This window comes from Eublepharis macularius, chromosome 4 (assembly GCF_028583425.1).
Source record: "Eublepharis macularius isolate TG4126 chromosome 4, MPM_Emac_v1.0, whole genome shotgun sequence".
In the NCBI taxonomy this organism is placed as follows: domain Eukaryota; kingdom Metazoa; phylum Chordata; class Lepidosauria; order Squamata; family Eublepharidae; genus Eublepharis; species Eublepharis macularius.
The window spans coordinates 152,798,813-152,812,896 of NC_072793.1; the positions used below are offsets into that span (position 1 = coordinate 152,798,813).

The 14,084-nt window shown below is 45.4% G+C and overlaps 1 protein-coding gene across 13 annotated transcripts in view; it reads right to left on the minus strand.

Moving 5' to 3' along the window:
• Window positions 1-7,377, minus strand: part of USP19 (ubiquitin specific peptidase 19) — a 43,473-nt gene extending 36,096 nt beyond the window's left edge. For 7 of the 13 annotated variants that reach the window (XM_054975420.1, XM_054975419.1, XM_054975418.1 and 4 more), the window contains exons 1-3: window positions 7,250-7,344; window positions 6,536-6,620; window positions 2,319-2,599 (exon numbers count right to left, since the gene is read on the minus strand). In XM_054975420.1, coding sequence (XP_054831395.1) covers window positions 2,319-2,463 — 145 coding nt within the window. In that variant the 5' untranslated portion in view covers window positions 2,464-2,599; window positions 6,536-6,620; window positions 7,250-7,344. Of the gene's footprint in view, window positions 1-2,318; window positions 2,600-6,535; window positions 6,852-6,889; window positions 7,027-7,249 lie in introns of those variants that run through there. The other 6 variants (XM_054975409.1, XM_054975413.1, XM_054975412.1 and 3 more) reach the window with 6 other exon arrangements.
• Window positions 7,378-14,084: the final 6,707 nt, after the last annotated feature.

Sequence of the window (14,084 nt, forward strand, 5' to 3'; positions counted from 1 at the left end):
TCAAGAAAATTTATGTGTAAAGAGCTGAGATATATATCTATATGCATGTATAGACAGAGAGAACGTGCATGTACACTTATATAACCTTAATAACCATGATATTCAAGGGTTATTTGGAAATGTTCGTGTTATTTCAAAAATGTTATGTGTTTATTCCACAATTCCTCATGGAACCCCTGGCAACACCCTGTGGAACCCCAGGGTTCCATGGAATCCTGGTTAGGAAACACGGCTCTAACCTTCCCAAACCAAGCCTCCCTGGCCCTTTGATACCAACAGAAGTGGGCTCAATAAAACAGTTTGCTGTGCCCAGAGTTTTTTCTTTTTTCCCCTCAGAAGCATAGCTACTGCTATCGACAATCTGAAAGTTTAAGTAATTAAGGACTCCCACGCAATCCAAACAAGGGCTACTTTACATGCTCCTCTAGGGAAGGACAAGCTACAAATAAATGCAATGCAAACTGCATACTTCAAAATGGAACAATTGCTAAACCCGGCTCAAGCTTGCTGCACATCCAATTGTGGTAATAGTCCAGTAACTAGATTTACATCCAGAGGAATTAATTAGTCATTACTAAAAGTTCCTCTGTAGTCCCTTTAATCTGCTCCTCTGCTGACAGAACACATTAGTAGTATAATGTTCCTGTTAAGTAACCTTTATCTAGAAAACCTAAATGCAGCTAACAGTGTCACAATCCTCCCATACATACATCAATGCTGCAGCAATTAGTGGAAGGTTTTCACTGCTGCAGCACATGGTTTCATGTCATACCACAAGAGTTAAGAGCAGTACCAGATAAAATCAAATACAATTAACATAATGTACACGAGCGAGAACCAGTAGTAACTGTACTACTGCAAATCTCATGAAATAAGTTTAATTTAGTTCTCTGGGACAGTAATGCACAGTCAGTCAACTCCAGGAAAAGAAATGTGCTGATGGCACCATCCTATACATATAGTGATAAGATTGGAGGTGCTCCTTTCTCCAAGGACGGCTTTGGGAATGCAGACGAGATGGAGCACTAAAAGACACACATTTACAAGATGTCAGAGTTTCCCACAATTTGCAAGTTATTTGTGTAGGCAACAGTATAAAGCAGGGAACATCCCACTGGACTGCAGCTTTGCATTAAGGTCAAGATGCCAAAGCAGGCTGCTGATTTTGGAAGGAAACACAGATTCCCTATCCTATCCCCAGGAAAGCAATTGCCTTGCCTAAAGAGGGACAGAGCTCTAGAAGAGATTAAAACAGAACACACTTCAAAGGAGGAACTAATGCTTAACATTGCTTTGGCCTCCATTGCATCTAGCCTCCTTTGGCATGACTTACTCTTACAAAAAAAGAAAAAGAAAAGAAAACTGCCACTATGGACATGACACCCAGGAGAAAAAACTGTTAGACTCAACCCATTGCTACTTCCAAAACTGCACCCATTTGCTTCAGAAGCCCAGATATAGAGCCAGAATGAATAAAGGGTACTCAAAGGGAACTACAAATGCTTGGAGTCAAGGAAACCTGTACATGCCAAGAGAGTCACAGCCATATGCACAGTTAACTCCTGTCATTAAGATTCCCCTTTCTACATTCCTAACAACTGAATCACTCACTACCCAAAGCCCACCTGCCCCAGAGGGACATCCTCATTATGAGAGGATATTGGTCCATCATGTGAGGAAGGGGTCCCTTCTAAGGGAGCATGCCCCTCCTCCTCAGCCTAGTACCTTCCAGCCTTGAGACTCTTAATCTCCAGGACAGCAGAAGAGCTCTCAGCACAGGAGGGGGGCTGTTCCCCCACTCCCCAGCTGGATTTCTAGTTTCATAATTGGTTTGGTTGTTTAACAGTGTTTTAGGGCTGAAATAGGGTGCTTACTACTTGGATCTGTGTGGATTTCCATGGCAGAAAGGCTACTGCGGTGCACCACGCTCCTCACTGATGTGAAGCTTGTGTGTCCTTTCTCAGGAAAATGCAGACTAGAGGGGTCTCTCCTTGCTCCTTCTCAATTTCCCTTGCTGAACTCTCAAGGTCAACTCCCCTGTTAAAAGCTCAGTTCAAAAACACTGCATACAAGCTCCAGGATGAAAATCCTACTGTACACAGGTTCTGCATAGTAAATTCCATACTAAAGTTCACACTAGAGGTTAACTTGGAACTTGGAAGTACTTTTCCAGCCGTAGGCACAGCATAACATTTGTAAATGACCTGAGGTTTTCCAAGCCCTGCCTCAGTACTGGCTCTGCACACGATCAGTCCAGTGAAAATAGTTCACCACCTCCCAATTTACACACAGAACAATGACCATTTCTAAAGCCCTACCTTTCTTTGAGTCACTGCTCACTGGCCTCTCACCCTCCTTACTCTCCTGATTGGCTCGGTCCTTTTGCTTCTTCTTATTGGTCGCATCCTCAGCTCCCCGTGCTGCTGTTCTCCTCTGGCCAGGGACACTGGCACTATTGGACATTTTCAACCGTTTGGATGAGACAAACGGCCCGCCGGGGTCGGTGACGGAGTCTGGGTCAGGGGTGCGACGCTTTCTTCCCGGGCCAGCTATCTTGGCGACTCTTTGTGGTCAATCCCTCTGGCAAGGAACAAATGCCCTGGGAGCAAACAAAGGAAGGCATAAGGGTGGTAGTAGAAAAAGGAGCAAAGAACTTTGCTGGTAGCTTTACTAAGGTTAACAAAAGAAAAAGGTTGTGATGTGCTCTGGTCAGGAAGAATAAACTTCCATCAGAAGAAATAGAATTGCCCTGTCAGGCTTTAATTGATTTACGAATAGCACTGAAAACAAGAATTTTGAAATGGAAGTGCAATTTTACAGTCTTGCATGATATGCCCAAGGACAAAATGGCAGCCTGAACTAGTGAGTTCTCGCCCAGCCAGAAAGCAGCCCTGATGAAGGACTAGCAGAACAAATGAGCAGCTCTGCCTAGAAGAACAGAAGTGCTGTTATTCAATCCTTCCCATTACTGGGTGCAGCCAAAGCAGCTTAGCATAAAGCTGTTGGTTTCTATGCAGGATGCTGCTGCCACTCCCTCAGAAATCAATATGAGCCCTTAATGGGGCAGATGCCAATAAAGCTTCCTTGAAGTTACGGAGAGTCCTTCGTGCTTTCTACATTCTGGCACTGCCTTTCAGCTACTGGCCCTTTCGAGCACCATGCATTCAAGAGGTTAGTCACTCCTTAAAATATTCATCATCGTGCTGCTGAAAGACACTTAAAGCAGCTCCCTCAAGAGGTAATCAGACACCCCAGCTCACTGGTGTCTGCCAGGATAAGCAACACAGACCTTCTGCTGCACTCCAAGCAGAGACTGGCCAGTACCTTCCCCTGAACATCCATGAGTATACAGTCAGGAGGCTCCCAATAGCCAAGTAAGTGTCAATTTCACTCTCCAGCATCTTAACCAGGAAGCCAGTTGGGAAGCTTTTCTTATTTTTCAGATTTATAGTCTGCCACTTCAGCTCCAAAGAGCTCTCAAGCTGGCTTTCTCAATTCACTCTTTTACTTTTCCATAGTCAGACACTGATTGAACGTGACAAAGATCAGAAAGGCCCGCACTGGCAATAAACATAAAAAGCCTCACTGAAGAAATTTGGTCTCTGAAGTGAATGATCAGGTTCCAACACTTTCCAGGGACATACATTAATAAGTCCTGTTTATCAAAAGGCCAACTGAACCTCTTTCAAGGCCAACTGAACCTCTAACGCACTGAGTCAATGTCTCTTCTCCTTCCACCATCGTTATCCCTATACTGTCTTCTGCTGCTCCTGGTGGACATTCATGGGCATTAGCCTGTCTGATTATTACTCTGCATGTATAGTATTACTAGAAAATGTAACAAATAACAGTTAGGACATGCATCAGGTGCAACAGGAAAGCAAGTCCTAGGGAGGGCAATGGCCACCAACCATTTATTTTTATTTTACTTATTTTCAATTTTTATTCCGCCCTCCCCACACTTCCAGCAGGCTCAGGGCCAATTCTGTCTCCAAATTAGAGAAGGCCACCACACACAGTTTACTCTTCTGCACAGATTCATCTCAACAACTTGGTAACCAAGGATTAACCCTAAATGGACCATGCATCTTCCAGCATTTCAGGAATGCCTGAGAATTCAGAAGAGCCCGTCTTGGTGATGATTTCTTGGATATCACATCCAAGACCAACTCTGCATAGCCAATGGACCCAGCACAAGTCAGAGAGAATTCTCCCTGAGACAAGTTACAGAAAGCACCCTGGAACTCAATTGGCTTCAACAAGCGAAAGGATGCTGTGCTTAACATGCCCAAACCACTCCCAGAAAGGAGTCCATGACTCAGGGCTAGGCACGCTACAAAACAATAGGATCTAACAAAGCAGCTATGATACAGAAGAAAGGGAGTAGTAGTAAAATCTCTCCTGGAGTGAGCACGGGGGGGGGGGGGGTTGTCACGTGCTCTACTCCTGATCCCAGCTGGATGATGGCGGAGGGGGCACTGTCACCTGCTCCGCACCTGATCCCAGCAGGGTGAAGCCGGGGGGCAGGCATTGCCACCTGCTCCGCTCCTGAGCCCAGCTGGGTAAAGGCAGGGGGCAGGCATTGCCACCTGCTCCACACCTGATCTCGGCCTGGGCTTCCCACCACAGCGTGCTCTCTGGAGGGATGGGCTGCCTTGTCTTGTCTTTCCTCCATGGCAGCACCCTCTGGAGGTGCACCAGGGTAGGAGGTGAGTTGTCTGGAATACAGTTTGCCTTTTATATAGCAGGATTATCCCTACAACAATCACCCTGTGAGGTGGGTGGGGCTGAGAGAGCTCTGGAAGAGCTGTGATTGATCCAAGGTCATCCAGCTGGCTTCAAGCAGAGGAGTGGGGAATCAAACCCAGTTCTCCAGATTAGAGTCCCACTGCTCTTAACCACTACATCAAACTGGCTCTCACACCAAACTCGTTCTCACACCAAACTGGCTCTCTCTACAGATCAGCCTAAGAAATCCACTCCACCACAAAGGTATACCATGAAGGTGTCTGCATAGCAAATACTGCCAGGTCACTCAGGAAAGCTAAGCAAGCCACACAGTGCAAAGGAAGGAAAGAAATAAAACAAGAATGGAAAGAATCCCTACACGAAGTGGATACCATACCTACCGCTCAGTACACAAATCTATCAGAACACCAGCACTGTGATTTTCTTAATTTACTGGGGTACTGACTAGACTTGTTTCTTCTAAGTGAAGGAATAAGGATGGTCCTGAACAGTAAACACACATGAGAGGGACTCTGAGCAGCCACCTCAACTGCTTTTCCTCCATTCAGTCTACTGTGGCAGGCATTCTTCTCCCTTTCCAGCTGGAGCAAACCATTAGGCATGGGAATGTTCAGCACCCCTCTCCCGTGCACTCCTTTTACTGTTAAAAGGACACCAATTAATGTGATAGGGAATTCTGCCCAGCCTCCAAACAACAAGTCTTTAGTTGGTTGTTGTGGGTTTTCTGGGCTGTATTGCCGTGGTCTTGGCATTGTAGTTCCTGACGTCTTTAGTTGTCAAAGATCCCATATCCTAGCAGTCTACCAATACACAAAAGGAAGCCAGTGGGGTGGGGCAGAAAACAAGATTAGAAAGCAAGAAGAGGTGGGAAACAGTAGAAGTGCAAAGTTTTCCAGACCTGCCACTAATGCATTACAAATCAATATGATATATTTTAAGGGAATCCAACTCTTCTTTATTGTCACTTTATTACCAATTCTAATTTATGATATTGCAAGCAACTGTGAACTGAAACAAAAAGGCAGGGTACAATCGCTTCAAAAAATTATTCAATTGAAACCATCGAGGTTCATCATTATGACAAAAGACAATTTCAACAAAAACAACCATTTCAAGGACAGAAAGAAGGATAAGAAAGCATTAAGAAGCTAGCTTCATTCATCAACACTGACATAATCAGAATAGTTGGTCAGTTTTTGAAATATGATTCACTTGCTCAAAAAGATGGCATGTGTAACAACATCCACCATGTCCCACAAAAAGGTATCATGCAGGTTTACACATACCACGGTCAAAGATCTTCAAAGGGCAGTTTTAGAATACTGGCCCACTGTACAGATTTGGTCTAAGGATAATGGATGAAAACTGTTTATATCAAGCAAAGGATGATTAATTGCTTCCAGGTGCCTAAATTTGTTCTGAACAGACTTTATGTTTACTGCAGGCAGCAACAAAATGTGCACCACCTGAGAAGGCATAACTGTTCCTACCATAGCACCCTTTCAGATTGGTTTTCCAATTCTGATAAGCAACTAAATTTCAGCAGGGATTGTGGCCTCATTTAAGTTACTACGGAATTAACTGTAATGTGTTTTGGGCATCAAGTTGGCCTTCAGTTCAACTCATGCCATGGCATAAGTAGTTGCACTATGCTATTTTCAGAGTGTTGACTTAACCAAGCCCTTGACTGCCCACACTTCAGGATTTCTCCCCCCTTTTCAGCACTAGGGCTGCCCCACATGACACAATAATCTCTACCCCCCCCTCCCCCCGCGCTCCTGGAGACCTTTATTTGGAAGGAACAGCAGAAGCTACATCTCCAGCCTTGTTCCGTCTGTTCTTCTTCCAGTAAACCACATGTCAGCAACGGCCTAAAAAAAGTCACATTGCCAGTCTGTTACGCTTTATTCCATGCACATGAGAAAAGGCTCATCCGATGACACAACTCAAGCGCAAATATATTCCCTGGCACTCTTTCGACAAGAGCAGTCTATGCCAAGGTATCTTTGTCTGCCCGTCTACACAGAGAGACGGGAAGGAGGAGAGAAGACTGCCACAAGCGGTCAAGCCCCGAGGTGAAGTACACAAAAGCCCAAGCACGCCGCGCAAGGAACCAACGTTGCAGCAATTGGAGTTTTACCGGGCTTCAACGCCAGACCTCCGGCAACCGCTATGGCTCCTTTGTGTAAAAGAGGCACGAAGTTCCCAAGCCAAGGGAGGGCTTAGGGGAGGAGACAGATACACAGTGACAGTTTCTCCAACCCAGACGGTCACGCACACCGCAAGCGGCCAGGGGCTACCCTGCACACCCACGCCAGGGGACGGGGCAGCCCAACCCTCGGCCGCTTGCCCCGCACCGCCCAACGTAGCCCCCCCCCGGGCCTCTCTGGGGGTCCACAGGCCCCACCTCCTCGTTCGCCCACCCCTCACCGTTCCTCCCCCGACGGCCGCCCCGGGCCCGCCCCGCTGCCTGCGGCCTCCCCGCCCCGCCGTCACTCACCGGCCCCCTCCCCCCGTCGGCTCCCACCCCCGCGCGTTTGTTTTGTTTCGAACCGAAGTTCCGAGCGGGCGGACTCAGAGGGAGCCAGGCCCGAGCGCGTGACGTACTTCCGGAAGCCGGCAGGTCTGCGGCCACGTGACAAAAAAAGAAACGGCCCCGCGCGAGAGGAGGGAGTTACGCGAAATCACATGACCAGGAGGGCGCTCGAGATGCCGGCGGAGGGGGTTAGATTAGGTTACAGAAGGAAAAGAACGAAGAGAAAGGCGGAGGGATCTTAGTCGCTTGGATTATGGTGACATCACAGGGTGGTTACCAATGGCGACCGGGATATAAACGGAGTAGACGCGGAGAGCGCAGATCTCGTTTACGTTTTTAAAGTATTAAAGGCGGTATTCGTTTACGTTCCCTGCATGAGTTAATTCGGAGTAAATCGAGCACGGCTGCCTCCCCTAAAGTACGTATGCAGAGTAAATCATACACAGCCAAGATCCCTGATACACACATCTATGTTATGTGAATTGCAGTGCGATCTAGACAGTGTGTTGATTTCAATGCGTTTAGAAGGGTGTAAGATTGCACTGCTAATCTGGAGTAAAAAATAGTCACGGCTTCCAATGAACTCATTTGTACTATTTATCTGGAGTAACTCATACTTTGTTAGAGCGTAACTCCTTGTTAAAGTTGCTGTTTTTAGCTTGCCAACTTCAAGTTGGGAAATTCCTGGAAATTTTTGGAGTGCAGCCTGGGCGGGGGGAGAGGGAGCACAATAAGGATGTGATGCCCTGGAGCCCACCCTGTGAAGCAGCAATTTTCTCCACAGAAATCGATATCTGTCAGGAGTTCAATTGTAATTTTGAGAAGTGTTCAGGCCCCACCGGGAGGTTGGCAAGCATATGATCTTACCCATGAATAAAGAAGGAACAGGTAGCGAATATAAACTGCCCCCTTCCAGATTCGCGTGGATCCCATACATTCAATAGAAACAAACAGAAAGAACTTCATTTCTGAAATTACACCCTTCACCTGGGCTGGTAGTAGTCAACAGACTAATCTATGAGTGATGAGGAATGAGCTAAATCATATAAAATCACCTATAGGAGAGCACTGACATTGTTTGAATTATTAAATTCCTGAAACAAAATAGGCATGAAACTGTCAGGCATATTCATGCCATAGCAACCACACTGCTGCCATGGAAACCACGACGAGACGCTAGTCACTGACTGTGCTAACATTACTGTCACTGTGCCACAGCAATATGTCAACACTACAGCAACTGCACTGGGAGAAAGGCTGTAGTGCTCTGCCTAGGCACATGGTTCGTATTCAGTGACAATCATGTCAGGCATTATGGCAATAGTATTGACAGTAAACTAACCAATTAGTCCCCAGATATATCTTGATATAACTGATGGCATACATTGTTGTTAACAATTAGTCATTGTTGCCAAACTGCTCTCAAAAGCTAATACCGAATCAGCATGCATAAGGAGCAAACCCAAGCAGGCCTCCTCATACGTAAGTCTCATGTCATTCAATGGAGTTTACTCCCAGGAAAGTGTCTTTAGGATTGCAGCCTTAAGCACAGAATTCAAACATTATTTTGTACAAGGAATTGCAGTCTTGTTTTCCAACAGCTTCTCAAATTATTTATTACTGTACTTGTCTTGATTTTTTCTAGTGGATCAGACAGAACAGAAAATACATCAGTGGAGGATAGCAGATGTTGTATAAATCCCAGGACCCCCTCACCACTATTAAATTTTCATGAGCATCTTTTTCTTTCTCTGTGGTCTGTAAAACCAGCAACTTGAAAAGGAATCTCAATTTCCATTTTGCATAAGATGAAGAAAGTTGATCTTTCCCATTGCAATTAATGAAGCTTCAGATTGAATATCATAGCACAATGTATGGTTTACTTGCTATGGCTTGAATCCTATGGACAACTTCCCTGCATGCTAGGTAGTCTCTGCAACAGAGTGGCCATGTGTCCTCTTCCACTAAAACTTCTGTTTGACCAAGGGCCCACTGTAATCCATTGATCCTGCACAACTGCAAGTCTGAGAGGAAAGAGAAAGTATGGTCTATAACAGAGACTAGAGCTCACTGAACTTCTTCATAGTATCCAAGCCTCTATCTTGCGCTAGGGTTGCCAGCCTCCAGGTGGTGGCTGGAGATCTCCCAAAATGACAACTGATCTCCAGATGGCAGAGAGAAGTTCCCCTGGAGAAAATGGCTACCTTGGAAGGTGGACTCTATGGCATTATAACAAGCTGAAGTCCCTCCCCAAACCCCACCCTCTCCAGGCTCCACCCCCCCCAAATCTCCAGGAATCCCCCAAACAGGAACTGGCAACCCTACTTGCCACACATGTGCCAAGCCTCATGCACACAGTCACTCCTTCATCTCATAAACTCTCAGGAAAGAAAAACATTTGTTGAAAATATATAAATAGGCCATGTAAGGATAATGACCCATACATCTACCCTGAACTTTTTCTAAGGATACCCTGATCCTCCTTCCCCTTCCTTTCATTTATCTCAAATATAGGGTTGCCCGTCTCCGGATGGGGGATGGGGCCTGAACTTCTCAAGAAATTACAACTGATCACACTACAGATGTCAAATTTCCTGGAAGAAAATGGCCACTTCAGAGGGTAGACTCTATGTAGGGATGGCTGGCCACTGAAGGGAGACTCATTAGGTGGGTGGGGCCTCACTGGTGATGTGATGTTGCTGGGGACATGATGTTGTCATTCCCCATGTGACTTGCACATCAGCACATTGCTGGGAACGCTCAAGCATTTGGGCAAAATTCTATGGTTAACCCCAGCTGCATGGGGAGTGACATCATGTCAGCCCACTGAGATGCTGCCTGTCACCCACCATTTCCCCCCTTATTTTTCTCCCACCACTCAGCTAGTAGCAGTGAGAAGGACCCATTGGGCCTTGGGATCCCCTGCCCCAACTGGGGGACGGGGAAGCCTAACTATGGCATCACATCCCCTATGTGTTCCTTCTCCAAAGCTTGCCTCCCAAGCTCTACCAGGAATTTCTCAAACTAGAGTTTTTCTTTCTTTCTTGTGGATATTTCTTCATTTGCTTAAAGGAGAAAACCAGGGTAAGCAAATAGATCGATAGATTGATAGATACTCATGCATAAATAAATGCAAGAGGAAGCTGCTCCTACTGTTAATTAACCATACTTTTAGTAAATGGAAGCCTTTTTCTAGCATTTGTTGGGGAAAGCTTTCATGTTTTTCCAGAAGAGGTTACTGGAGACAACTCACTTCCTCAAGGTGTTTCAGCTTCTATAACTTCCTCTATGTAAGCATAGCCATGCCATCTTAATATTTTACAGTAGCCATTTTGTAATGAAATAGCAACTAGTATGAAAAATCTGCCCTACTTGCCTTGTGCAAGAGGCTTCTAGGAGTGATGCCTTACCACAAGCCTGTTTGTGTGCTCCCCAGGTCTGTGTGTGTGTGTGTGTGTGTGTTATGTGCTGTCAAGTTGCTTCCAACTCATGGCAACCCTATGAATGCAAGACTTCCAGAGTGTCCTATCATTAACAGCCTTGCTCAGATCCTGCAAACTGGAAGATGTAGCTTCTTTTATTGAGTCAAGCCATCTTGTTTTAGGCCTTCCACTTTTCCTAGCATTGTAGTCTTTTCTAGCGAATCTTGTCTTCTCATGATGTGCCCAAAGTGTGATAGCCTCAGTCTTGCCATTTTAGCTTCTAGGGAGAATTCAGGCTTGATTTAATCTAGAATTTGTTTTTTTGGCCATTCATAGTACTCGTAAAACGCTCCTCCAGCACGCCATTTCAAATGAATCAATTTCCTGTCAGTTTACTTCACCGACTTTCACCTCCATACATAGTAATGGGAAATGCTGTAGTATGAATTACCTTGATCCTGTGACACATTTCTAGTTCCTTCACGGTTGCCTTTCCAAGTGTCTATCTCCTGATTTCTTGGGTGCAGTCTCCCTTTTGGTTGATGATTAAGCCAAGGAATAGAATAACCATTTTAATTTCTTCATTATGAACCTTATAATTGTGTGATTCCTTGGTAGTCATTGCTTTTGTCTTCTTGATGTTCAGCTGTAGTCCTGCTTTGGCACTTTCTCCTTTACCTCTATTTTCTGCCAGTAATGTGGTGTCATCTGCATAAAATTGTTAGTGTTCTTCCCACGAATTTTTACTCCACGTACTTCTAAATCTAATTTAGCATTCCTTATGATATGTTCTGCATATTGCTTGAACAGACAGGGAAATAATATAAATTCTTCTCTGACCCCTTTGCCAATTGGAAAACATTGTTTCCCCATATACAGTCCTAACAGTAGCCTCTTGTCCAGAGGCTGCACATAAAAATAATCAGATGTTGTGGCACACCCGTTTCTTTTAACACCATCCATAGCTTTTCATGATCTACACAGTCAAAAGCTTTGCTGTAATCAATAAAACAGACTGATTTTCTTCTGAAATTTACGGGTATGCTTCGTAAATTTACAATATGATCTCTAATGCCTCTTCCTTTTCTGAATCCAGCTTGAACATCTGGCATTTCTTGTTGCATATTTGTTGAAGAATTTTGAGCATCACTTTGGTTTCATGGGAAATTACCAGGTCTATATACCTACAGGATAGTTATGCTAGATAATAGATACTAAATCCAAGGCAAATACTTATAAGCTCCTACACTCTGCCTTACATGCAACCAGACTAGAAAAGAACACAAATTCTTAAAATATTGTTATTGTGAATGTATTTTTATACATGGTTTATTATGGTTATGCTTCTTCCTTGATTGGTGATAATTATGGGATCTCACACTATAAATGGTGATACTAAAACATTTCAGGAGTCAAAGGAAAAAAGAGAATGAATTACTGCTTGGAAATGTGACTTTTAGAAGCATTATGACAAGTTTGGAGAATTTTTATAGCATTATTCGAAAAAGAATGCTTATAAGGCTGCAGGAGAGCACATATTTTCAAAGTTAGCAGTCCAGACTCCTAGGGGAAGAGTGCAGGATACCAAATCTTCCCTCTTTCCCAAGAGCATTTCAACTCTGCGAGCTCATTTCCTTGATGAGCAGCTCACAGCGCCTGTCCAGTGCTAGGAAGAGGTCAAGTAGTGCTCTCAGCAGTTCTTAGCCGTAGCCTCAGATGTGAGCATAGAACATGGATGGTAATGCAGTTCATTTGTGCCCCATCAATTATTCTAAATGCAGACCTCCCCCCCCCTCCCTTTTCTTCATACAGTTCAGTAACAAGCTGTAGCTCCAAGAAGAATCACAGAAAGGGGATCAACAATTTTGGAAGTCCCCTCCCCCAGGTCTCCCTCCCTAGAATTCAGTAAGTTCTAAGGGGTTTGAGCAGGCTACCCCTCCCATTCCCTTTTAAGTGACAACATTCTGGCTACTGAAGCATATCTAATACTCTTTGGTATGGTGTTTTGGTCCCCTGCCCTTTCTGGTTGAATTACCAAGTCATATTTTCCCTGCTGATAACCTGGGTCCTTTTCACACTGCTTACCTTCACTAGCAGCGACCTGGAACATTTTGCAAAAACCACAGAAGATCGTGTCTTCTCACGCGAGATTTGCACGATGTCGCACAAATCTCGTGCGAGAAAACGCGATCTTCCGCGGTTTTTGCGTGATGTTCCGGGTCGCTGCAAGTGAAGGTAAGCAGTGTGAAAAAGCCCCTGGTTTTGCTGCTTTGGGTATTGGCACAAGAAGTAATGGGAAGAACACCAATCTACTGATTTGTATAAAGATGGAGGGGACTGCAGCCATGGAACCAAACATCTCACTTCTGCCCCAGACCCCATTGTTCCCAGAATCGGGGAAGTAGCAAGTATGCCAGTCCTTTCAGTGGCTGTTCTGCATCTTCTGCTGCAGCTGTCATTACTCTCCCTCTTTGCCACTCCTGTAGCTCTTCTCTCTGTTTCCCCTTTTTCTGTCTCCATGCCTCAGTGATTATATCTTGCAGTTGGGGAGCCAAGGCTTAGTGCTGTGGCTGTCAGCTGGCAGTATGTGTACCACTGGGGTGACTCAGGTTAGATCGAAAGTTTTCATAACAATTACTAAGAATTCTTTCTGCCTTCGGGCAGATTGACCATTATTGCTACTGGGACTTCTCCTGGTGGGCCAATGGCACCTGTCCTGCCTACCTGAGGAAGCACCTGCCCCCCTGGAGGCCCACGTGGCCAGGAGAGATGGCACCTAGCCCACCCAAAACCCGCATAGCGTGGGGGAGGGGACACATGAGGCCCACACAGGGGAGGCTCCCAGCCCACCCAAGTCCCATGTGGGGCTTGGAAAGAGGTTTCAGCAGGCAGGCTGCCACTCCCTCCCTCCCTCGGGTGGCAGAGCCAGGGGCATTCTCCCATTCAAATCTGCCCCAGCTCACATGTTCACCTGCAAGTGGAATGTGCCTTCTGCTGACCCTACATGCCACTGTATTATCAGTGACCTTTTGGCATGTTAGTAATAACCTTAGACACTCGCTGTTTCTCCTGATCCCATGTTCCCCCTGCTATCAGCGTTTTTGATGTGCCTCATCTTCTTGACCCTTCCTGTCAGCAATTATCTACCGTGTTTCTGCCCCTCTCTCAGCCCCCTGGTGACTGTTTTAAGTCACGGCATTGTCCTAATCATCGCAGCAAATTTATCAGAGATTGATAAAGCCAGCAAATGTTAAATCCCATTCTCAAATGATAAAGCTATGCATCATGTTGAAAACATGCCTGGTGATAGTGAAGCTCAACTTATTGCTCAACTGAAAACGTCCATTGTTTGCACTTCAAATGGAAGAATCAACAGG